Genomic DNA, 24350 nt, shown 5'->3' on the forward strand with positions numbered 1-24350 from the left:
AATAATGTTTCACTTACATTAACTTTTTTTCCTCCTTCCCCCCCTTCCCCTTCCAATTTCTGGTAGATAACACAGCAATGAACATTTAAGTTAACATTACTTTAGTCAGCCACTAGATGGCCTTAACAGAGACAATATTCCACTATTTATTGCCATATTTCCACCAAGAAAACATTTCAACTCTGGGAGGGAAAATAGTAAGTACTATTTATTAGTTCATGGTACAGAAATGGTAATTATATTTTTTCCTTAGTGCCTAAATTTCTGTTGAAAACTTTTCAGGGGAAAAATAAATGAAATTTCATTTTATTAAATATCTGTAGTAAAGACGCAAGAAGCAGATCATTAACATACATATATTTCCTTATATATCTCATTTTTGTTTGATTGTTTCATCCTGGTAGCCTCTCAGGGAGCCTGCAAAGAAGTCAGGAGATTATTTACTTCCCTGAATAAGTTCTGGGTTTAGCTCTCTTTCTATAAGAAGTCTTTCCTGATCCTCCTAGTTTTTAGCACTTTCTTCTCAAATTATTTGGCATTTCTTAACTGTTTATATGTTTATCCCTCTGGTAGACTTTTGAGGGCAAGGTTCATTTTTCATTTTAACTTTGTATCCTAATTAATGTTTGTTAAATCACAGTACTGGTATAACGTGTCATTGGTACTGAAAAAGAAATAGCAGTACATGGTGTAAGAATCAGAGAATATTGCTGTGAAAGGTAATATACTGCTTTCCTCCACTAAGAGAAGGGCTTAATATAAGGCTCTGTGTTGTAAAGGGAGAACTGAGGCTGGGGACAGCAATATACCTCAAGAAAATAGACTAGACCAGAGTTCCTGAAAAGACAAGATAAGCTATAACGAGCAAGCCATCCTGAATAGCTAGACACACTAAGGAACTGAGGAAGTCATAACCTTAGATAAGTCTCCAGCTCCTTCCTGTCTGTACCACAACTATGAAAGTATGACTCTTTTGACAACTTAGTTAAGCAAAACTCTGCCTCCTCCCTCTCCCTCCCCCAAACTGAGGACACAATAAAAATTGGACCAAGAGATAATTTGAGGACGTTCACTCCTAAATAAAGGGACTACATTGTTTTTGTTTGTCCTTCATTTTTGAAGAGGACCAATGACATCCCAGGGGTGAGGACTTGCAGGTGAATTGGATTTAAGTGAAGTAGAATTGTGCAAAGTCATCAGTCTCACTCTCTCCTCCAGAGTCATCAGAGTCCTGGGGCAAGACAAAAGTGAAGACAATTGGCGATGGCTTGGGATGCAGTGGATGACTTTGGCATCTTTGATGTCTGACCAAGCTCTAACAGAGCTCCACAGAGCCTGCTTCAGCCTGACTTCATGGACATTGGAACAAATTCAATAGTGTCACATTCAATAGAATCAAGTGGAGGACAGAGCTCCCAGAGGAAAACCAAGCCACATACACTGTAGCTTCCCCTCTCCCAAGGAGAAAAGCAAACCATACCCAATAGTATCAATTCCTAACCACCAATTTCCTCCTAACCTTTTATATTCTGGCTCCCACATCCACCACTCCACTAAAATTGCTTTATTACATGGACCAATGACATTTTATATGGCAAATCCAATGGCCTTTTCTTCATCCTCATCTTCGTTGACTTCTACATTTGATACTTTTGGCCACCCCAAGGGGGCAGATAAAAATCTAGCTCTGAACCCTGAAAGGCCTATTTAAAGCCCTACCTACACATATTGGCTTTGTGATCCCCGGCAAGTCACTTAACGTGTTAGTGCCCTAGGCACCTCTCTAAAGGCTCTAAATTTCAGAGAAGCTGCTGCATGGGTAGAGGGAGCTTCTCCACCAAGGAGTTTCCTATACTAAACACAATCACTGGGCCAGACTTTATTTCCCTAATAAGTTTTGGCTTTTACATTAAAGGGAACTGGTTCTGCCCAGAGGAAAGTAGTTTTTTATGTTAACAGGTACCATTAGAAAAGAAGTCATCCAAAGAATGGTCCGATGAAGGAGAAATTAGTAGTGGTTGGAGACTCCTGATAAGCTATTTGTCACCAAGGCAGCTATTTATCAACCTGTACTACAACAAAGAGCTTTTTTGTCATCTTCAGGCATGTACTCAGGTGTCTGGCATCCAAAGATCTTCATAACCTACTTCCTCGCTGCTCCCTCTTTATACCTTACACTCCCTCCACATACTCTCATCCAGTGACACTGGCCTCCCAGTGACACTGGCCTCCTTGCTGTTCCTCAAACAAGACATTCCATCTCCAGACTCCTGGCATTTTAACTCAACCCATGCCAGAAATATTCTCCCTCATTATCTCTGCCTCCTATCTTCTCTGGTTTACATCAAATATCATCTGAAATCTGACATTTTACAGGGAGTTTCTCCCATTTCCTCCTAGTGCTAGCGCCTTCCCTCTGTTATCTTCAATTTATCCTGTATATAGCTTATTTGTACATAGTTGTTTGTATACTGTTTCTCATTTTAGAATGTGAGCTCTTAAGAGCAAGAATTACATTTTTGTCTTTCTTTGAATTCCCAGTACTTAGCACAGTGCCTGGAACATAAGAGGCACTTAATAAGTGTTTATTAATTGACTGATTAGGATCTGCAAAATTGCTTCTTTTTAAACAACTGCATTTAGATATGACTAGTTTCCTACGTGTTTTATTTTATGCATTTAAAAATATAATTTTGAGAAAAGTTTCATAGGCCTTACCAAAGGAGTCCATGACACACAAAAAAACTAAGGACTACTGCTCTAGTCTGCTCACTCCTATGGTTTCAACTCTCATTTCTATTTATATCACTCTTAAATCTCTAACTCTAGCTCTGATCTCCCTCCAAAGCTCCAGGCCTGCATCTCCGGATACTATCAATGTACATCCACCTCGATGTTTCACCAAACTCAATGCGTCCAAAGTCAAGTTTATTATCTTTCCACCTGATTCCATTTCTCTTTCTGACTTAACTACTTCTGTCAGTGACATCATCATTCACCTAGTCTCCTTAATTCAAAATCTTTGATTCTTCACCTCATGTAGCCGATCAGTTACCAGATCCTACAGATCAACTTTCTAACAAAAGGAAGGAAAGGCAGAAAGATCATCAGCCTTGTAATAAAAAGATACGATTTTAGGTTTATTTCTCAGGGTCTCAGTTTCCTCATATTAAAAAAAAATGGCTTAGATTATATAGTTTCCAAGGTCTCTACTCTAAGCATCTACGGTTTCTCTCTCCTTTCCACTTTCCATCTTCTCCATTCTAACTGCTACCCTCTTAGTACAGACATTCATTACTAGCCCTTTGGACTATCACAGTAAACTCCTCACTGCTCTTACCTGTGCTAGTGGGCTTCCCCTTTTCCCACAAACACCACTACCATTCATTCTTCACACAGCTGTTTGACTAACCCTTAGGTATAGAACAGGCCATATCACTCCTCCACTTAACATTCTTCAAGTATCCCTCTTGCATACCTTAGTCTGGATTTCAAACTACCTTCCCAGCCTTTTCTCAAATCACTAATCTCTATGTATGTACTCTTTTATTCCAGGGAAATCAGGTTACTTTCAATCCTGAGAAGAAGCCTCATCTCTGAGCTTTTTGCTCCTGCTGTTCTCCATGAAGCAGCATACAGTGCTGGATCTTCACAGTGATCAACCCCCATGCCTGGAATTCACTCCCCTTTTCACCTCCAACTCCCAATATCTCTCTTCATCAAGACACAGCTCAACACCACTGCTAGTGCCCTCCCTCCCTCCCAAATATTCTTGTATTTAACTATTTTGTATACATTTGAATTTATTGACTTTATATTTATACTGTACATATTTTTATATATTTCTTCCCCTCTAGAATATAATGTCCTTGCAAGTTGGGATTGTTTCATTAATTATATTTGTAACCCTAGTTCTTTCTTAGCACAGTACCTGACAAATAGTAATACTTAACAAAATACTCATTAATTGATTATACTCAAGAAGGCCTGGGTTTGAATCTTGCCTTAAACACTTAATAGCTTTAATAACAAGTCACTTCACCTAAGTGTCAATTTCTTCATCTGTAAAATGGGGATAATAATAGCACTTATTTCAAATAGTTGTAAAAATTAAATGAGATTTTATATATATATATATATATATATATACACACACACACACACATACACACACACACACACACATATATATATATGTATATATATAAAGTGCTTTGTAGCTCTTATTATCAATCAAGCAAATACATATTTATTAAGCACTTACTACATTCAGGCACTATGCTAAGCACCAGGGACACAAAGAAAAAGAAAAATTAATCCCTGAACTAAAGGAGCATACATTCTAATGTGAGAAAACATTTAAACAGTTAAGTAGATGCATGGTAATTTGAACAGAAAGAAAGCATTAACAACACATAAACTGAGCCTTAAAGGAAGACACTGTAAAATGTGCAAGTGAGAAGAAAGTACATTCCAGGTACATCAGACAACCTGTGAAGACATAGAGGTAAGACATGTCCTTAATCTGAAAATGTCCAAAGTCTTCTTGATGTCACATCATAATATAAGACATTTTCATTTTGACCTTCCATAACTATCAAAAAGGAACTGTGCTGATAGGAAGATTTTCAACTCTGACTTTGAACCCAATGTCCCATAACATAAAGGATTACTTTTTGCCCTAATCCCTCAAAAATAGAAAATGAGCATATAAATATTCCTTTACAAATCAACTAAAGTGTCTCCTCCTCTAGGTGCCTTTGGCAGTCTTCCCTCTACTTTGTATTTATCTTGATCTATATACTTGTCACTTATGTTGGAAAGGAAGTTTCTTGAGGATGAGGACCATTTTTTCTTTTTCTCTGCACCCTTAATGCATAATGTACGACACACAAAGTTGAATAAATGCTTGTTGATTGATTGACACAGTGCAACCTTAAGTGAATAATCAAAGGAAATACAACATGGAATATTTATGAAATAAAAATTTAGGCAGGAAAAAATATACAATTTAATTAAATGTTTTCTAAGATCATTGGTCGTGTTGAAAGGGACCTTGAAAGTCATTCAAGACAACCCTCTCATTATACAGATTTCAGCCCAAAGTGCTTACATGACTAAACCAAAGTCACATTGGTAGTAAACAGAAGTCAGAATCAGAACTCAGGTCCTAGGGATAGTGCAGAATGAAGACTAGGTTAATGAAAATTCTTAATAAAACATAGAATTTCTACAAACTTAAGGATTTTAAAAAATATTTCCTAGGCACTATGCCCAAAGGGCTATAAAACTGTGCATACCCTTTAAACCAGCAATACTACTTCTAGGTCTGTATCCCAAAGAGATCATAAAAATGGGGAAAGGACCCACATGTACAAAAATACTTACAGAAGCTCTTTCTGCAGCAGCAAAGAATTGGAAATTGAGGGGATGCCTATCAACTGGGGAATGGCTGAACAAGTTGTGGTATATGAATGTAATGGAATACTATTGGACTATAAGAAATGATAAACAGGCAGACTTCAGAAAAACTTGAAAAGACTTGTATGGACTGATGCTGAGTGAAGTGAGAAGAACCAGGAGAATGTTGTGCACAGTAACAGCCATATTATACAATGACTAATTTTGATAGACTTAACTCTTCTCAGCAATACAATGATCTAAGATAATTCCAAAAAGACTCATGATGGAAAATGCAATCCAGATCCAGAGAAAGAACTACAGAGTCTGAAAGCAGATCGAAGCATACTATTTCTTCTCTCTTTTTTTCCTTTCTCGTGGTTTTTTCCCTTTTTTTCTGATTCTTCTTTTGCAACATGACTAATGTGGAAATATGTTTAATATGAGTGTACATGCATAGACTATATCAGATAGCTTGCCATCTTGGGGAGAAAGGAGTGGATAGAGGGAGGGAGAAAAAAATTTGGAACTCAAAATCTTATAGAAGTGAATATCGAAAACTATCTTTATATGTAATTAGAAAAAATGAAATATTAGTAAGTGGTAGAAAAAAACCTACCTGATTACCCCCCAAAAAAAAAATAGAAAAGAAAACATCAAAGGAGATTCTCGCATCTCCTGTAGCCCCACTTTTCCTTGTTTTTGCCTTTAAAATAAAAAACTCTACCAGAAAAGACATGAAACTAATCCTTTATTTGATGTGTTTGCCTTTACTAAAGTGTTCACTAAAACAAGGACATCAGAGATTTCAGTAACTGTTAACAACCTATTTTGTAGCTATGTCTTTGATCAAGATTCCAATATTTTTGTAGACGTTAAAATAAACCAACAGAATATATAATGGAACAAAAAAAGTATTTCGAAGGCTAGATTAAAATGTGTCTTACCTGATCAACAGTGAACACTTTAATCCTTTCACTTCCTAACCATTTTTGAAATTCTTTCCTCCAATTAATCACCAAGCTTCCAGGGGTAACAATAAGTGTCTTTTTTATTACTGGCTTGCCTCCATAGACTCCCTGACGCAGGAGTGTCCAGATGAGCGAAATGCATTGCAGTGTTTTCCCCAAACCCATTTCATCAGCAAGAATAGCACCAAACCTGCCATTCATTCTGTAAGAAAAAACTACCTGTATTCTTGGTAGGAAAAACATTAGATAATACTAAAGATACAAAAACTTTATACAATAAAAAGCAAACATAAGTGATTTCTTTCCCCTATCCTGAAAAAATGAACTATTCAATTCAAGGAACATTTGAAGGATTCTGAGTAGAGAAGGGGCATAAGTACATCTACATATAGGGAAAATAACTCTTACTATGTTGCAAAAAATTGTTTGGAGTAGGGAGAGAACGGAAAAGGGAAGATCTGTTAGGCAGTTGTAATAGTTCACATGGATGGTAATGAGTAGAATAGACAAAGGAAATGAAGGCAAGAAAAGAAGGGAGAGATATTTCAGAAGCAGATATGAAAGTACATGTGAAAGATGGCACAGAAGGGTAAAGTTTTAAACATGAGAATTTAACTACTGACACAAATACTAAAGTAAGGAGGCACAGGTTTAGGAGAAAGTTGAAATTTTGAACATGTTGAGTTTGAGATGTTAAGGGGATATCTAGACAGACATGTCTAAAGGCAACTGGAAAAGCAGATCTGGAACTTGAGACAGAGGCCAGGAAGAGGGGGTAGAGACCTAGGAATCATCTGCACAGAGGTGAGAGTTGAAAGCACAGAAATACACAAACTTGCCAAAGAGAAAACACAGAAAGACAAAGAAAAGAGAATCAAGGACAGAATCTAAGGGAATATTCTCCCTGAGTAAAAAGGCCAGGAGCAACTGAATGGGACAAAGAAAGAGAATAAATACCTCAAAATACTGTTGAGAAGATTAAGGTTGATCTTGAATCATTTTCTTATTGATCCTATTTACAATTAATTGATTTTGTCTTGTAACTGCTTAAGTCATGGTTCTTTGTTTCTTAACTTAGTTCAGAGTTCAGCTGGCCTGTAATGGGTTAAGTTTAAAAATCCAGCATTCTTGCCTCAACAAATTTTGCTACCTTAGGGAACGTGTGTGAAGAAAAAGGAAGTTTAGGCCTGATATCTTTACTCTCCTAAGCTATCCTTCAAGGACGTCTGGTTTTCTTACCAAAAGTCTGGGCCAATATCTTGTCATTGGACTCAAAAAATGAGCACTCCTTAGTCTCATGACAGAAGTGGGGGCAGCTAGGTGGCACAGTGGATAGAGCTCTGGCTTTGAAGTCAGGAGGACATGAGTTCAAATCCAGTCTCAGACACATGACACTTACTAGCTGTGTGACCCTGTGCAAGTCACTTAACCCCAACTGCCTCACCAAAAAGCCAAAAAAAAAAATGCTAATCATGACAGAAGGGGGATTGTTGCTAACCCACATGACCAAGCTTTCAAACAATCACATTGTTCCCTGAATTTCAGCTCTGTAACTAATCATGTTTCTCTTAATTCCATGATGTCATTCTACCCTGTTCTGTTTTCTGTTCTATACCACCCAAAACCTACACAAAGGTAACTGTCCTTTTGTTTGGGGTCTTTGGCATAAATAGAGGCAAGCCATTGAACCATTTACTGACAGATAACATGCCCCTGCTAATAAATGTTATCTTACTTAGAGATCTGCTTCAGTTTAACCTTTTGTTAAAATCTAAGACAGGACACTATCCTTCACATAGGAAAATAACACTAACAAACCATATTTGGTAGGGAATATACTGAGTTGTTTTTCTAGTAGTGATGAGGAATTTGTTATCATCAATTGGCAGAAAAGAGGTACTAACATTTTGCTTTGACTATATAAGGATTTCCCAACACACACACTTCAATTTTCATCTAGCCAAATTATAAAAGTTTCCAGAATGTCTCCTATCTGATCACATTCATTACAGATCAACAGCTAAAGCCATAATATAATCTTAAATCACAGATCTTAATTTAAATATTGTTAATATTGTATGTATTTTGATTGAAATCATCAGTTAATTCTCATTTTGCTGCCGAGTTTTTAAGTACTTTAACTGTCTGCTTTATTAGTGTAGCAGTTGTAGCAATTTAAAAATCAGACATTAAAAGAAAACTAGTGGTTCATTGAGTTAACTAATCATAGGTAACTGGAGCCCAACACAACAGCTCGCACCATGCACTAGAGTAAAAGTAAGATGGCTGTAGAACAAAGAATACCTGATCTCCCACAACTACTCTAATGTAATAAAAGCCTGTAATATTGCAAGTCACTGTAATGTTCTGGAACTTCATATGGGCTAAAACCTGCATGAGCAAGAAACTGGCAAATAGCCCAGGTTTATAAGGGTCATATTTAAATACCCAGTAGCAATACTATTACCATCACCTTCATTGCCCAAGTGGGTACACACTTCTAGAATCCTCTAGACTTTTCTCATCATTCCCCCATGTGAGGTGCCTTCTCCCACCTCCTTTTCAGTTTCCTTTTGTATTCTATCTTCCCCCGACTAGATTGCAAGCTTCACAACAGCAAGGACTGTCATTTTTTTTCTTTTTCTGGTATTCCTAGCACTTCACACAGTGCTTGGCACATAGTAAATGCTTAGTAAATATTTACTGACTGACTGCCTAACCTTGCAAGTTTATGATACTTTTCAAAATCCTTTCATATATATGACATCAAGAATTTCAAAGAATTATTCAAAATATTAACTAAAGATTTAAGGAAGTGACCAAAAGATTAATGTGTTTAGACATAACATTCTAACTCTTGGAGACATATTGTTAAGTTACTATTTAACAGTGTAGTAATTTTGGATGATTATAAGACTAATTTGAATAACGTGGATATGTTCAATGTCAGGATGGTTCAGAAGAATTATAATTATGAACCATAAAAATTAATAAGTTTTTTTTAATGTTTTTTGCCTATAAAATGCAAAGAAATAGGTTACAACAACTTTAAAATCAATACTACACAACTTGGAATATTGATGTAAACAAGTGGGTCACTTAGATTGGAAATATGTTGGTCAAATAAAATAAAACTTAGTTAAGTCTTTTCAAATGTAAAATGTTTCATAAACATGAAGAATTATTAACTGTACATTTATGTTTTAATGGGTTTTGGCACAAACTTATCTCAACTGCTCCATGGTCTCATCTTTTCAAGTAGTAACAGAAGTGGTCATCTTATTTGTCATCCTACTTACTGCTGCTCCATAGGCCATTTGGGAGACCCATTAATTTAGGGAAATCTATACTCCCCCTCCTTCTTCAAATTCAAATTTAAAAAACAAGCCTTATTATTCTGGCAAACAGATGATTGTCCTACCCACATAATTGCATAGCCTTTAATTTGTAGGCTGAGGTAGCAGAAGAAGGGGGAAGAAATTATGGTTCGACCATGGCATAGCAGACCATGGTAAAAACTGGAAAGAGACATATGCCATCACTGCTGTAGCCACTGGAAAGCTGCCATCATTACAAAAGTCTAGTGGTTCTCAAGTGCGGTATAGGGATCCCAGGTGAGGGAAAGAAGGGGAAGGGTTCTCCAAGGCCCTTTCAGGTTGTCAGCAAGGTCAAAAGTATTTTCATAATAATACTAAGATGTTTTCATTTCTAATCTGGCAATTACTGGTAGACAAAAGCCATATAAACAAATGCTTTTCAGGGTTAGGGGAATCAGTTATTTTTAAGGGTGTAAAGGGGTCCTAAGACCAAAAAGTTTGAGAACCACTCCTATAGCCTATGGAGCATGAACAAAATGTTTAAAAGTAGGGTTGTCAATACATAGCACATCACGTTCTCTTGAGTAAAAGGATTAATTCATTTCTTTTCCCACTAAAATACAACGTTTTCCTCTGCACACCTAAAATTCCTCTTACAACATGACAAGTAAAACTCATAAAAGGCTACATGAAACAAAGAGAATTTATTTTCCTACCTCATTCCCATCACACATTCATAGAGAAACACAATTCCTTCTTTCTGGTGTGGTCGAAGATGATGCACGAGGTAGGGATCTACAACTACATCCACGAGTGGTAAACAGTTCTTATTGAACATCCACTGATGACTCTTATCTGGTTGTGGCATAACAAACGAATCTTAAAAGGAATTATGAAAACATAGGTGTAAATGTATTGTATTTTCATTTTAATTATGCGTGATTACATTGGCCATCAATTGTAGCATCACACATTTACTATTACTAGTAATGGTAATTATTAAACTTTTGTTGTTGCTGCTGCTGAGTCTTTCAGTCATATCCAACTCTACATGACGCCATGGATAAAGTCCAGGTTTTCTTGGCAAAGATACTGGACAAGTTTGCCACTTCCTTCTCTAGTGTGTCCCCATTTTAAAGATGAGGAACTGAGACAAATAGAGTTAAGTGACTCGCCTAAAGTCACACAGCTAGAAAGTGTCTGAGGCCAGATTTGAACCAAGATCTTCCTGACTCCTGGCCCAGTGCTCTATCTACTGTGCCACCCAGCTGTCTCTATTAAAATTTAATAATATTTAAAATTTATTATTTAAACTTCAAGGCTTATAAGGCACTTTAAAAATATCATTTCATTTTGTCCTCATGACAACTCTGTGAGGTAGCTTCTATTATTATCCCCATTTTAAAGGTCAGGAAACTGAGTGCACATAGTTTAATGACTGACTTGCCCAGGGTCTCACACTGAATAAGTATCTAAGGCCACATTTGAACTCAGGTCTTTCAGTGGTGCTAAGTTAGAGAACAAAGTTTACTGTCCTTTATGCAAGTCCTGCTCAAATGTCTCATTTCAGTATAGCAGTGACCCTGTATACTTAAAGGCTTCATTCAGTGAAAAGTCCTGCCTAGTTGGAAAGACTTCAGGTATGCATGCACCTTGCAACAAATAGCTGTTCAAAGGCCAGGCACAGCTAAGTTTGAAGAGGTTTATTGCCATAAGGTTGGCAGCAGCAAGATGTAATAGCATGTGATAAAAATATAATTTTCAGTAATATGAAAAATTAAGTGAGCTCCAGAAAGAAACTTTACCCACGTTTAAATTCTGTGAGGGCTTGAAATCAAGACTAGATGGTTCAGCTACACTGCAGATAATAAAGGTAATTCAGTTCAACACATCTTTACTAAGTGTCCACTGTGTGCAAGGCATTATACTAAGCACCAGAGAGACAAAGGCAAACAGCAAAACAGTAAACAGCACCCTCTAAAAGCAACTAACCGGATGCTTAGTAAATCAAGAATTTACTGCATATATGTATTGTATGTATTATATGTGTCAGGTAAAGACTAGGAATTAAAGAAAAAGGAGAAAGGGAGCAAGAAAATAGGAAGAAAAGAATCAGAATTTAATGTGACATAAACTTCAGTGAGGGACACTTTCTGGATCACATGAGGGGATTTTTACAAATCCAGGACTCTGCATAAGCTGGGGTTCTGTTGTACCACATATCAATTAATAAGGGAAGAGTGAGCTTTCAATGACAGCCCATTTATATTTACAACAATAAACAGGCAACTATGTAGCTCAGCAGATAGAGAGCTAGGCCGGATGGGAAGACTAGGCAGGCTCAGACACTTACTAGTTGTATGACCCTAGGCAAGTCACTTTAACCTCTGTCTGCCTCAATTTCCTCAACTGTAAAAAGGAGGTAATAATAGCATCTATCTCATAAGGTTATTGTGAGGATCAAATGAGTTACCTGTAAAACTCTTAGCAATTAGCTTGTTCCCTTCCCTTCCCCGCATGATTATTTTGTTCAAAAAAAAGTATGTGTCTATATATATATATAAATTTATGTTTGTATATATGTATATATGTGTATACAAATGCATATATACGTGTATGTGTATATTCTAGAAAATATGGTAACATACAACTATGGACACCCAAAAGAAACAGAACACTAACAAAACTTCAAAGGGAAATGACTACACTAACATTAAACCATAATGTTCTCTGGCATATATCCTACTTCTTCCTCTTTAGGTAACAATCTTTTAGCCACATTTATAAAGGAGTCTATCACTGAAATATTCTAAGTAGATAAGGAAACTCTCATAGTCAGTCTTTCAGGAGGTGACTAACTCAGCAACTGAACTGGCCAGAAAAAAAAAATGACTGTTTCTTCACTTTCCTTAGCAAGTCTGCCAGAAATGCAGCTAAAAACCCAATGCCAGGAGGCTCTAGAAGAGATGCTTTTATAGCTCCACTGGGAGAAGTTTGGCAGGAACCCCTTCCCAAGTGAGCAACACGGCAAAGCCACACAAGTTCATCTGCCTTCTGGGCCTGGTGTAATACAGGATCTGTGACTTCAATTTTGGTGTCAATAAAAGATGGACACTAGTGGCAAAAATGAAGTACAGACATAGTAGCACCTATAGTAAATATTTTCCTTTTAAACCTATTTATGATGACTGATTTGTTGTTGAGAACCAAATAACACCAAGCTATAAAAAATCTGGAAAATACTGCCTAGTCCTTCCAATGTACTACTCAGGGTTCTGGTCCCAGTCATGCCACTGACTATTAGCTGCATATCCTTGAGTAAGTAATATAACTTCTTTGCTCCTCAGTTTTCTTATATATAAAATGAAGAGGCTGGATTACGTGATGCCAAGTCCCTTTCAATTCTAAAAATTCTATGATTTTGTGCTTGCAATAGGAAAAAAGAATCAGCAAATGTATCACATAGGTTCTTTTCACTTCTATTGTCCAGACAAATGATCTATTTGCTTAATATATGTGCAACCTTCATTAAGTTTATTAGTGCCTATCTGACCTCAGACACTTGACACTTACTAGCTGTGTGACTCTGGGCAAGTCACTTAACCCCAACTGCCTAAAAAAAAAAGTTTATTAGTGCCTTAGAATAATGTTTAAAATTCTAAATATATTTGCAGTTTACATTCCTCACCAGGAATCAAAGGGTAATAAGCAGTTCCATGTACTCATACTTGGAATCCAGAGGCAGCAAGGCCTCCTGGGCATGGAGCAGGAGTTGGAATCAGGTACGTGCTGGCTCTGGGCAAACTGCTTGACCTCTCAGTGGCTCACATCACTCGCTAAGGCTACAAGTTTCTGAAGAGTTATCGATTTCCATTGGTAGGAGGAATTTTCTGAATGCAATTTACTAAATCAATGAAATCATAGATCTGAACAAAAAATATTCTCTTATAATAAAGGCACAGGAGTTTCACAATAGAAGTACAGATTTTGATCAGTTGTTTTTCAGTCATGTCTGACTCTCTGTGACACCATTTGGGATTTTCTTGACAAAAATACTGGAATGGTTTACCATTTCCTTCTCCAGCTGATTTTACAGAAGAAGAAACTGAGGCAAACAAGGTTAAATGACTTGTCCAGGGTTATATAACTAGTAAGTAAGAAGACTAAATAGAATCATAAAATTATAGGCCTAGAGCTGAAGGGATGTCAGTGACCCTATAGTCCAAGCCCCTCATTTTACAAATGAGGAAATTGAGGCTCAAGGAGGTTGTGATGTGCTCAAGGTTGCACAGATGTAGCATTTGAACCCAGATCCTCTGACTACAAAGCCAGGGCTCTTTTCACTGCACCATACTGTCTTGTGACTTATCCATTTTCTTCCCTACTAAATATAATAGTTTCCGTTCAGGTCTACTTGCACTGGACCATATACACATTCCTAGTTTATCTACAGGTCTCTACTGACTTCATAAGTCTGTATTTCATATACACATACACATATATCTACATACGTGTACATGTATGTGTGTATACACACACCCCCAGATATATGATATACATAATACATATACACACACATATATTTTCCACTATAAATATCTATATGGGCCTCCTTATTTGATTATGATTATTTCCAAAAAATACTATAAAACCTTAGGTAATGCCATAGGGAACTTTCACTTTTTTTTAATTGAGAAAGCAACTTTACAAAGAAAAGAATCAAATAAAAATTAAATTTTGACAATTCACATGGCTCCAAATATCTCTCCAATCTTTAATATATTTTAGCATTACTGTAATCAGTATGTACACATATTTTGAACTCTGCCTTTTTTTCCATTTGATATTACTTAATTACATATTTCCATGTCAGATACATGATATCACTCAAGATTAAATAGCATTCTACTATGTCACGCTTGGGCATTCCCTTGTTGTTGGGCATCTGGATCTTTTTCCAGGTTTCCAATTACAATTAATATGCTATGAACACACATCTTTGTACAAACTACTTTCTTTTTATTTGGTATTATTTCTGTCTGAACTTTTAAAAATCTCAAATACACACAAGAATGTTTACAAATAAAAGCAGAAGATTTAAACACAAAACAAATTATCTTTTAAATCCCTTACTTTGTGCATATGGATTATGACGAGGTTTGAAATTTGGGGAATCATCCACATTTTCCTTTGTGTTGGATTTGCAGATACTTTTGACTGGATTAGAGAAAGGCTTCTGAGTAATTTGTGAAGTTGTGAGGTATGGGCTCCCTATGCTAGACTGAAAACATCGGCCACTGCTGTAATCATCTGAAGAAATTATACCCACGACTTCTATTTCTTTTCCACCAATCACTGTTGTTTCACCTTCATTTAAACTGTCCAAATCTTTCAATTTATATCCAGTGCCTAAAAAGAAAAAAGATAAAAGGGATTTAGTGACACTGATCAGTGGAACAATTTAATTAGTGATCAAACACTCAGCATTCAACAGTTGGTAATGAAAACAACTATTTTGAATTTGAATAACCTTTCATGACTAACAGAAGGAAAGTACACAAGATCTGTCCTTCTGATTAAAAACCTTAAGTAAATCAAGTAATCACATAGGGATAAAATTAAATAAACTTTATTTAGGAGAAAAAAAAAACCTTAACCAGAACAGACCCAAACCACTGACAGTAGAATTGTTCTTTCCTAAGACCAAGCGTGGAAGATAAATGTAGAATGAAAACATAGGACAGGGAAAATTTGTTAAGAGTCACTGAATTTCAGCAGAGCAACTGGTGAGCCACCGCCACCAAAGCAACGGGTCATCCACTAATGAAGAACCTGACGATGAAGGACAATGAAAACAATCAGTGACAGTAACTGTTACCAAGACAAAGATTTTGTAGCCTAAATGACACAGTAGAAGCCAGGCACTTTGCTAAGTGCTAAGGATAAAAAGCCAAAAGGAAAAACTTCCTGCTTAATTGTAACAGAAGAGACATATAAAACACACAAGAGCTTAAAAGGGCCACAGTCTTCTACCGCATCCAGGGCCATCGCCAGTCATCTTGGTGTATGTCTTGCCACTAGACTCCAGTGAAGCTGATGACTTGGCACAGCTCGGCCACACTTAAATCCAATCCACTTGCAAATAAAGACATCACCCTCCTGATTAAAGGACGAACAACAACAACTGTGGGAGTGGAAGAGATATTATCAGCTAATAAGAATAGTAAAGACTTTGTGGAGAAGGAGGCACTAGAGCTGAGCCTGGAAGAGATCCATAGAAGCAGAGATGAGATGCATTCCAGGCATGAGGAAGAGCCAATGCAAAGGCACAGGGGTGGCAAATGGACACCTTCCTCTTTTTTATAAACTTCTACTTGCTTACCTCAAATATGAAAGATAATTCTCATTCCATCCTTCCTCTCTCTCTCCCTCCTGGTGTATTCTTTTTCTACTTTTTTTTTTCTTTTAGCAAGGCAGTTGGGGTTAAGTGACTTGCCCAGAGTCACACAGCTAGTAAGTATCAAGTGTCTGAAGCTGCATTTGAACTCAGGTCCTCCTGACTCCAGAGCCAGTGATCAATCCACTGCACCACCTAGCTGCCCTCAATTCCACTCCTTTTCCATTCACCTTTTAAGATCATCCAAAACATAACAGAAGTACTTCCAGACTGTCTAAACAGACTTCCTCTATGACCCTTAAGAATTATATGGTTCTGACAATAGACTTGTATTATCTCGCCGTACTAGAATGTAAACAGGTTGTCATTGTTTCTTCCCTTATGATTGCATGCTCATGTTTGCCTTTTTCTATTTCTAAGTCCTATAGTTGTATTTTAAAATTTCTATACAGTTCTGGTTTTTTCATCAGGAATACTTAGTCTCTATTCTATTAAAAATCTATTTTCTTTCCTCCTGTAGGATTATACTCAGTTTTGCTGGACAAGTTACTTTTGGTAACTTTTAGTAAGCCTGTAACCTTCACCTTCTACAATACTGTATTCCAAGCACTCAATTTCTTTGCATCAGTGGCTCCTAATCTTGTCTAATTCTGACTGAGGCTCTTCAGTACTTTCTTTCCTTCTACCTACTGGCATTATTTTTTCTTTGATCTGTAAACTCTGGATTTTGGCTATACTGTTCCTGGGAGTTTTTATTTTGGAGTTTTTTTGTGGAGATGATCAAAGAGTTCTTTCTTTTATCATGTTGCCTCTAGTTCTAAGAGATCTAAACAGTTTTCTTTTATGATTTCTTGAAATACAATATCTTAAAATAATAGAAAGAAAGGATAAGAGCCTGTTATTGGACTCTGAATGAGGAAAAGAGAAGAGGGACAGGGGAAAAGTAAAAGTATAAAAGAATAGGTTGGAGGGACATACACAATTAATAATCACAACTGCAAAAGTGACAGATTCATCCGTAAAATGGATTAGAAGGTAGAATCCAATAATCTATTGCTTAAAATATATTGTGGCTTACCGCAGCAGCTAGTTGGTGCAATGGACAGAGTGCCAGACTTGGAGTCAGGAAGACCTGAGTTCATATCTGGCATCAGACACTAAATAGCTATGTGACAGGCAAGTCTTTAATCTGTTTGCCTCAGTTTCCTCAGCTGCAAAATGAAGATAATAATAGCATCTAACTCCCAAGGTTGCTGCGAGGATGAAATGGGATAATAATTATAAAGCATTTGGTGCTTGGCACATAGCAGGTACAATAAATATTAGTTATTATTATTAATATTTACTATAGGAAATACATTGAAACAGAAAGATGAACAAGAGTCCAAATAAGGGCCTGGAGAGGAATTTATTATCCTTTAAGTGAAGTAAAAAAGGCAAGAGTAGTTAATGTGATCTCAGACAAAGAAACAGTAAAAACAGACCTAATTAAAAGAAGAAAACTACATTTTTTTTTTGCTGAAAGGAACCACAGACAAGAAAAACAACAATTTTAAACATGTATGTATCAAATGGCATAGTATCTACATATTTCATGGAAAAGTTAAATGAATTACAGGGAGGACCTTAAATTATTTCTCTCAGATTTAGAAAATCTAAACAAAAAAAAATAGACAAAAGAGAAATGAAGTTCCTGGATAGAATTCAAGAAAAGTTAGATAAGATAGAGGAAATGGGTGTGAGTCTATTATGTTGAAATGATCTCAAAAGAATAGAAGAGTAAGAGAAAGGGGAAAGGAGGGAAAGAATGGGGAAAATTACCTCACATAAAAGAAGCAGGCAAGGAAAAATTTTTGCAATGAGGGGGAGAACTGAGGAGAGGAGTAACAGGCAACTTTTAACCTCACTCTCATCTGAACAGGTTCAAGGAAGGAAGAGTATATATACATACACAGCTGAGTATAGAAATTCATCTTAATCAACAGAAAAATAGGTGTGGAAGGGGCTAAGAGAAAGGAGAGGAGAATAGTATGAGAGATGGTAGATAAAGAGAGTCAGTGGTCAGAAGCAAAACAGACTTTTGAGAAGCTGAAAAGGTAAAAAAAGAAGGATAAATAGAGGAAAGCAAGATAGAAGGAAATACATAGCAATCATAATTGTAAATGTGAATGGAATGAAGTCATCTATAAAATGGAAGAGAATGGGAGCATGGATTAGAAACCAGAATCCATGATATGTTGCTTACAAGAGAGACAAACAGGGTTATAATAAGGGGCAGAAGCAGAATTTATTATGTTTCAACTAAAGTAAAAAAGGCAAGGGTAGCAATCATGATCTCAGATAAAACAAAAGGAAAAATAGGTCTGATTAAAAGTGATAAGGGAAACTACATTTTACTAAAAGGTACCATAGCTGACAAATTAATATTAATAGTGAACAAATACGTACCAAATGGCATCACAGCCAAATTCTTGAAGGAAAAGGTAAATGAATTACAGGAGGAAATAGACAGTAAAACTATGTTTGTGTGGGAACCTCAATTAATCTTTCTCAGACCAATATAAACCTAATCATAAAATAAATAATAAAGAAGTTAAGGAGAATTTCAGAAAAGGTAGTTATGAGAGACTCAGAGAATATTGAATAGGAATAGAAAGGGGTATACCTATTCTCAGCTGTGCATGGCATCTTCACAAAAATTAACCATTTATTAGGGCACAAAAACCTCACAATCAAACACAGAAAGGCACCCTTTTCAGATCATAATGCGGTATAAATTATTTTCAATAAAGGGCCTTGGAAGTACAGATTAAAAATTAAGTGGAAACTAAATTGTCTAGTTCTAAAGAATGAGTGGGTCAAAGTACAAATTATAGAAACGATCAAGAATTTCATTAAAGATAATGATAAAAATGAAACAACATACCAAAATTTGCAGTACTTACAGGAACATTTTTATCTCTAAACACTTAACATCAATAAAAGAGAGAAAGAAGAGATCAACAACTTGGGCATGCAACTTAAAAAAAAAAAACTTGAAAAACAACAAATTAAAAATCCCCAATTAAACGCCAAAATAGAAATACTAAAAATCAAAGATGAATAAAACTAAAAGTAAAAATCTAAATAAAATGGGTGAATATTTACAAAAATATAAAGAAATTCCTTCTATGACATAAATATGGTTTTGATACCTAAACCTAGAGAGCAAAAACAGAGAAAACCAGTTTCCCTAATGACTAATGATGCAAAAATGTCATATAAAATGCTAGCAAGGAGATTACAGCAATATATCACAAAGATCATACACTATGACTAGGTAGGATTTACACCAGGAATCAGGGTTGGTTCAGTAATAGGAAAACTATCAGCATAACTGAGCATAAGAATTTCTTGCTTGCTTTGGAAGATCACATACTCACAACTACTGTAATTTTTTATTTGTCTTGAAACTAAGGAAAGAACATCAGGTTTTAAATCACAAGACCTGAGTTTTAAATCTAGCTTGACTACTTACTACTTGTATAACTTTAGGTCTAGGTCGTTTATAAAATAAATGGATTATTGTAGGTGATCATTAATGTCCCCCCAACTCTAAATCTAATGGATAAGCTACGAATTCCCTTTTTAGTCTTGGGTACAATATTACGATATCCAAGAGTCGAGTTTCAATAGCAAGGTGAATGACTACTTGCCAAGGATGTTAGAATTTTTCAGCTTTGTATTCTTTGTACTTAGTACAATGTCTTGCACACAGTAGTTACTTAATAAGTATTTTTTGAACTGAAGGACAGTACTCTAAGTACTAAATTACAGCATACATAATATCTTAATTTAGAACAAAATCTTAATATTGATCATGTCTTATAATGCCATCCTGCTAAATAAGTCTAAGGCTATCAGCTGTAAGCAACTCAAGGGCACAAAAAAATACAAAAACTAACTAAATTCTATCCATTAGTTTCCCCACCAAATCTTTACCCTTCCTGATTCATAATGTTAATTCTTTATTAGGTTAATATTAAATTGTTTAATAAACCAGTAAAAGTCTTCGGTTCTATTATTTCTCCACTACAAACTTTCTCCCACAATATGAAGGGGTGAATATGACCCTAGAGCACAAGAATATTCCAGAGATATTAGGAAACAACAGAAAGACCTCTACACTACATTCAGAAATGTCTGACATCACTAGCATATGCTGGTAGGATCTCGTCCTAGCTATTCTCTGACACCAATAAGTATAGCTAGATTAGGAACAATTTTATTCAACTTTAAGGAGATATGCTCAAAGATATAACAAGGAAATTAGGAATGACTGATAAATTATACTATTGGAAATTTCCAGTTCACAGAGGTACATACATCATTTTAAAAAATTCCTTGAGATAGTAATTAAAATAGGAGCTTGTGGAAGGTGCTTTGGAAATTCATACAAGAAAGAAGGAAATATTTCACTGAACAACTTTCTGCAAAGTTAGCATAGCAGTAAAGGCCGATCTAACTGAACAAGTACTTGTAAAAACACTGACTCGAGTAACTGTGGAGTACACAAAAGGTTGAAAAATTGTCTCTTTTCTCAAGGTCCTGAAATATCATTGTAGAGACAAAAGAATGATTTAAGTCAATATGTTAAACTATTTAACTAGTCAGGCCATTTCCATTGTTTGGCGATTCTTTTATTCATCTCTCAGTCTATTCTTTACAATATCTGTCTCTTTTTGGCTTTTTGTTCATTTTCAAGTTTCTTATTCTACCACTATCAAACATACTCTCAACAAAAACTTAGCGTCAAACTTTACTGAGAAAACTGAAGCCATTCAGCATGGTCTCTCTCATATTCCCCCCTCTCCACCTCCAAACTTCCTCTGTATTTTCACCCTACCTCTACGTCTTTTATCCCTTGTCTCTGGGGATGAGCTTTCCCTTCTTCTTGCCAAAGTCAAACCTCTCTAGTTTGATCTCTTCATCTCCTTCTTCCATTGGGACTCCTGCTTCATCAATTATGTTGTTTTTCTTGAATCTTCATCTCCCTCTCTAATGAATTATTCTCTGCTGCCTATAAACACAATCATTAATCATACACACCAAAAATTTCCCTTCATGCTATCAAACTACCTATCTACTCTTTCAAGAAGTCTGGCAGCGAATGAAACAACACTATGTCCACTGCCTCTACATCCTCTCAGCCTGGTAACACTTCCATCCCATCCAATTAGACATTTATCTGAAAACTCCTCTTTTCAAAGTCACCTGTCACCTCCTAATCACAAACAGACTTCTCTCAGTCTTCATCCTACTTTACCTTTCTGTTAAATATGACACTCTTATCAAATCACTCTTTCTTGAAACTCTTTCCTCCTTTGAGTTCTACAACACTACATTCTCCTGGCTGCGCTACTATTTTTCTGACAGTTTTCTCTTTAAACTTTGCTGGCTGTTCTTCTATCAGTGGAAAGTGTAGGCATTCCCCAAGATTCTATATTCAACTCTCTCTTCTCTCTCTAATCTGAGGGATTTAATCTAATTCCATGACTACAACTATTATCCTCTCCATGCAGATGACTCATGAATCTCTATTTCTAGCTACACCTTCCTCTAAGATATAGTACCACATTTACAACTGCTATTAGACATTTCTGTCTGGATGTCTAGCTGACAGTTTGAACTCCATAAGTCTAGAGTCCCACTGATCATTCTCCTTCTGAAACTAACTCTTCCTTAGTCTACTATTTTTGTTAATAATATTGCAATTCCCTCAGTTACTTGTTCTTGATACTTTAGAGATCTTTTATTTCCCTTTCTCCTTTAACCCAGATACTTAGTCAAGTACAATAAATTTTACATTCAATGCCTCTAATGTCCATCCCATTCTTTCCTTTCTTTTCCTCCATTGACACCACCCTTTCATTTCCTCTTGCCTAAACCATTTATAATGGCCATCCCTAATAGCTTCCCCATACTAAATAATATATCCTACACACCACTGCCCAATTAATCTTTCTAATGCAATGTTACTATCATATCATCCCCTACTTTGAACTTTCAATAGTTTGTAATTGCCCATCTGAAAATCCAATAAAATCCTCAGCCTGGCTTACAGGGCCCTCCATAATATGGAACCAATCTATCATTCCAGCCCTGTCTCCCACTACTACCCTACAAGAAGAGCCTAGCAGCCAAAAAAAAATACAAAGAGATATCTGAAATCAGAGACAAAGTGAGACAAGGGTATGGAACCATGTGCTAAATGTGGACCATAGGCAGCAAAGTAGAATGTATCATCCTATTATCTGAAAAAGTGTAAGATCTACCTTAAATAAACTAAGCCATGCTCAGAGACAACCAGTAACTAGTTGACCCATGAGCTAAGCAAACAGGCAAAGCAAATGGGCAATTTGCCATCACAGTTAAGTACAAGAGTTATCCAAGAAAACAAAGGAATTGGATCTTGCTTTCAAGCAAGTATAGTGAATAAGAATTCTACAGTCACTTATTACAGAGAATGCATTGTTTGTGAGTCTGCCAGTATTAAGTAACATCTGTGTATACACAACATTCTAGGTGGTCTTTGTCCTGAAAGAGAAGACTAGAAGAATGTTATTTCTTTTCTCTAGGTTAGAAGGGAAAATTAAATATTCCTTTTTTAAGAATGAAAGCTGTGGCTCAGTTAAATTTAACATAGGCTTTTAAAAAATCTATGTAACAAAAGTTCACAGTTTCACATATAATACTTTTTCCTGTTCCTTGTATGTTGAAATGTTCATATTTACTCTGCATAGATAAGAGAAATACTTAGATTTCAACAAAGAATTTAACACAATTCCTCAAGCTATCCTTAAAGGCAATATGGAGAGATGTATTTTAGATGATAAAACAGGCAAATTTAGAACTGGTTGAATGACTGGACCCAAAAAATAGTCATCAATTTGTTGATGTCACCTTGTAGGGATTTCTCTTGCATACTGCATAATGGATCTACCTTTTGCACTACACTTTTCCATATCTTTATTAATGGTATGGATGAGGCCTATCTTTTCATCTTTCCCCCCAACTTGATAGTAAGTTCTCCACAGGCTGAAGCTGGCTATATTTGATTTCATCAGATCATGAAGCTGTAGTCTTTACTCAGTGCTGGATGCTTTATGCTTACCACTACAGTGACAGTATGAGTATAGGGTCATTTAAAAAGATATTTAAATCTGTTGCAAAGACTATGACTTAATCATCTTTTTGTTGCCCACAGACCCAGCAAAGTACCTTGTACATATAAGGTATTCAATTAATAAATGTAAAATTGAATTGAAAATGTGGATAATTGAAAGGCAGGTAGGTGGTACAGAGGACATATAGCTGGGCCTAGAGTCAGGAACACCCAAGTTCAAATCTAACCTCAGACTACTACCAGTGTGACCTTGGACAAAACATATAATTTTTTTTTGCCTCAGTTTCCTCAAATGTAAAATGGGAATAATAATAGAACCTATCTTCCAGGATTGTTGTGAGTATCAAATGCAATAATATTTGTAAAGTGTTTAGTACAATGCCTGGCACATTGTAGGTGTCATATAAGTGCTTCTTCTTATTGTTGTTACTGTTGTTATTGAAGTCCCTCATCCCTATGTAACTTTTAAAGTTGCTAATTCCTGTTGGATATTAGCCTTTGAGGGACTTCGTGCTTTAGATACTTCATTCATAATATTTCTGGTGTGTGTACAAGGAGTTACAAGTTATATAATAGGCACTTTATAAATGTTCACTGGACTGATTTATTGATCTAAATGACTGACATTTAAGAAGAATGAGACATTGAATTCCATGGGAAGCACTTGAATATTAGCAACAACTATTATTTCCTAACTCATTTTTTCAAAATAATTTTTATTTATGAAAAGAGAAACTTATTTCCATCAAAAACATGGTCTTCTATCATCCTCCTCCTGTGTACCATGGCTTAAATATGAATGAAATAAATTAGTACTCAAATGAATCTCCAAAAATGCCAACAAAATAAATGTTTTAAATCTCAGACAAATGGCAACAGATAAGTCTACTTGCTCCCATATTCCTTTTGGGAATAAAAATAAACAATAGACAAAGGCTACCCATATTCAGTTATTTTGAGTCTTGACATCCCCACTCACAGGTGAAAGCTTTATTTTTATCAGTCTCACACACACTGTTGAGGGTACAGAATAAAAATTACAGAGCAGACCAGATGAGATACTGATAAAGTCAGTTGTGTATTTTGATCATCAAAAAAAT

General features: G+C 35.9%; 1 protein-coding gene across 1 annotated transcript in view; it reads right to left on the reverse strand.

Annotated features, from left to right (window-relative positions):
* The window catches only part of RAD54B (RAD54 homolog B), a 129521-nt gene that overhangs the window by 21309 nt on the left and 83862 nt on the right, over nt 1-24350 (reverse strand). Inside the window, exons 5-7 of the mRNA XM_020968529.2 lie at nt 14822-15097; nt 10405-10567; nt 6348-6573 (exon numbers count right to left, since the gene is read on the reverse strand). Coding sequence (XP_020824188.1) covers nt 6348-6573; nt 10405-10567; nt 14822-15097 — 665 coding nt within the window. The remainder of the gene's footprint in view (nt 1-6347; nt 6574-10404; nt 10568-14821; nt 15098-24350) is intronic.

This window comes from Phascolarctos cinereus, unplaced genomic scaffold (genome assembly GCF_003287225.1).
Source record: "Phascolarctos cinereus isolate Bilbo 61053 unplaced genomic scaffold, phaCin_HiC Scaffold_4;HRSCAF=312, whole genome shotgun sequence".
In the NCBI taxonomy this organism is placed as follows: domain Eukaryota; kingdom Metazoa; phylum Chordata; class Mammalia; order Diprotodontia; family Phascolarctidae; genus Phascolarctos; species Phascolarctos cinereus.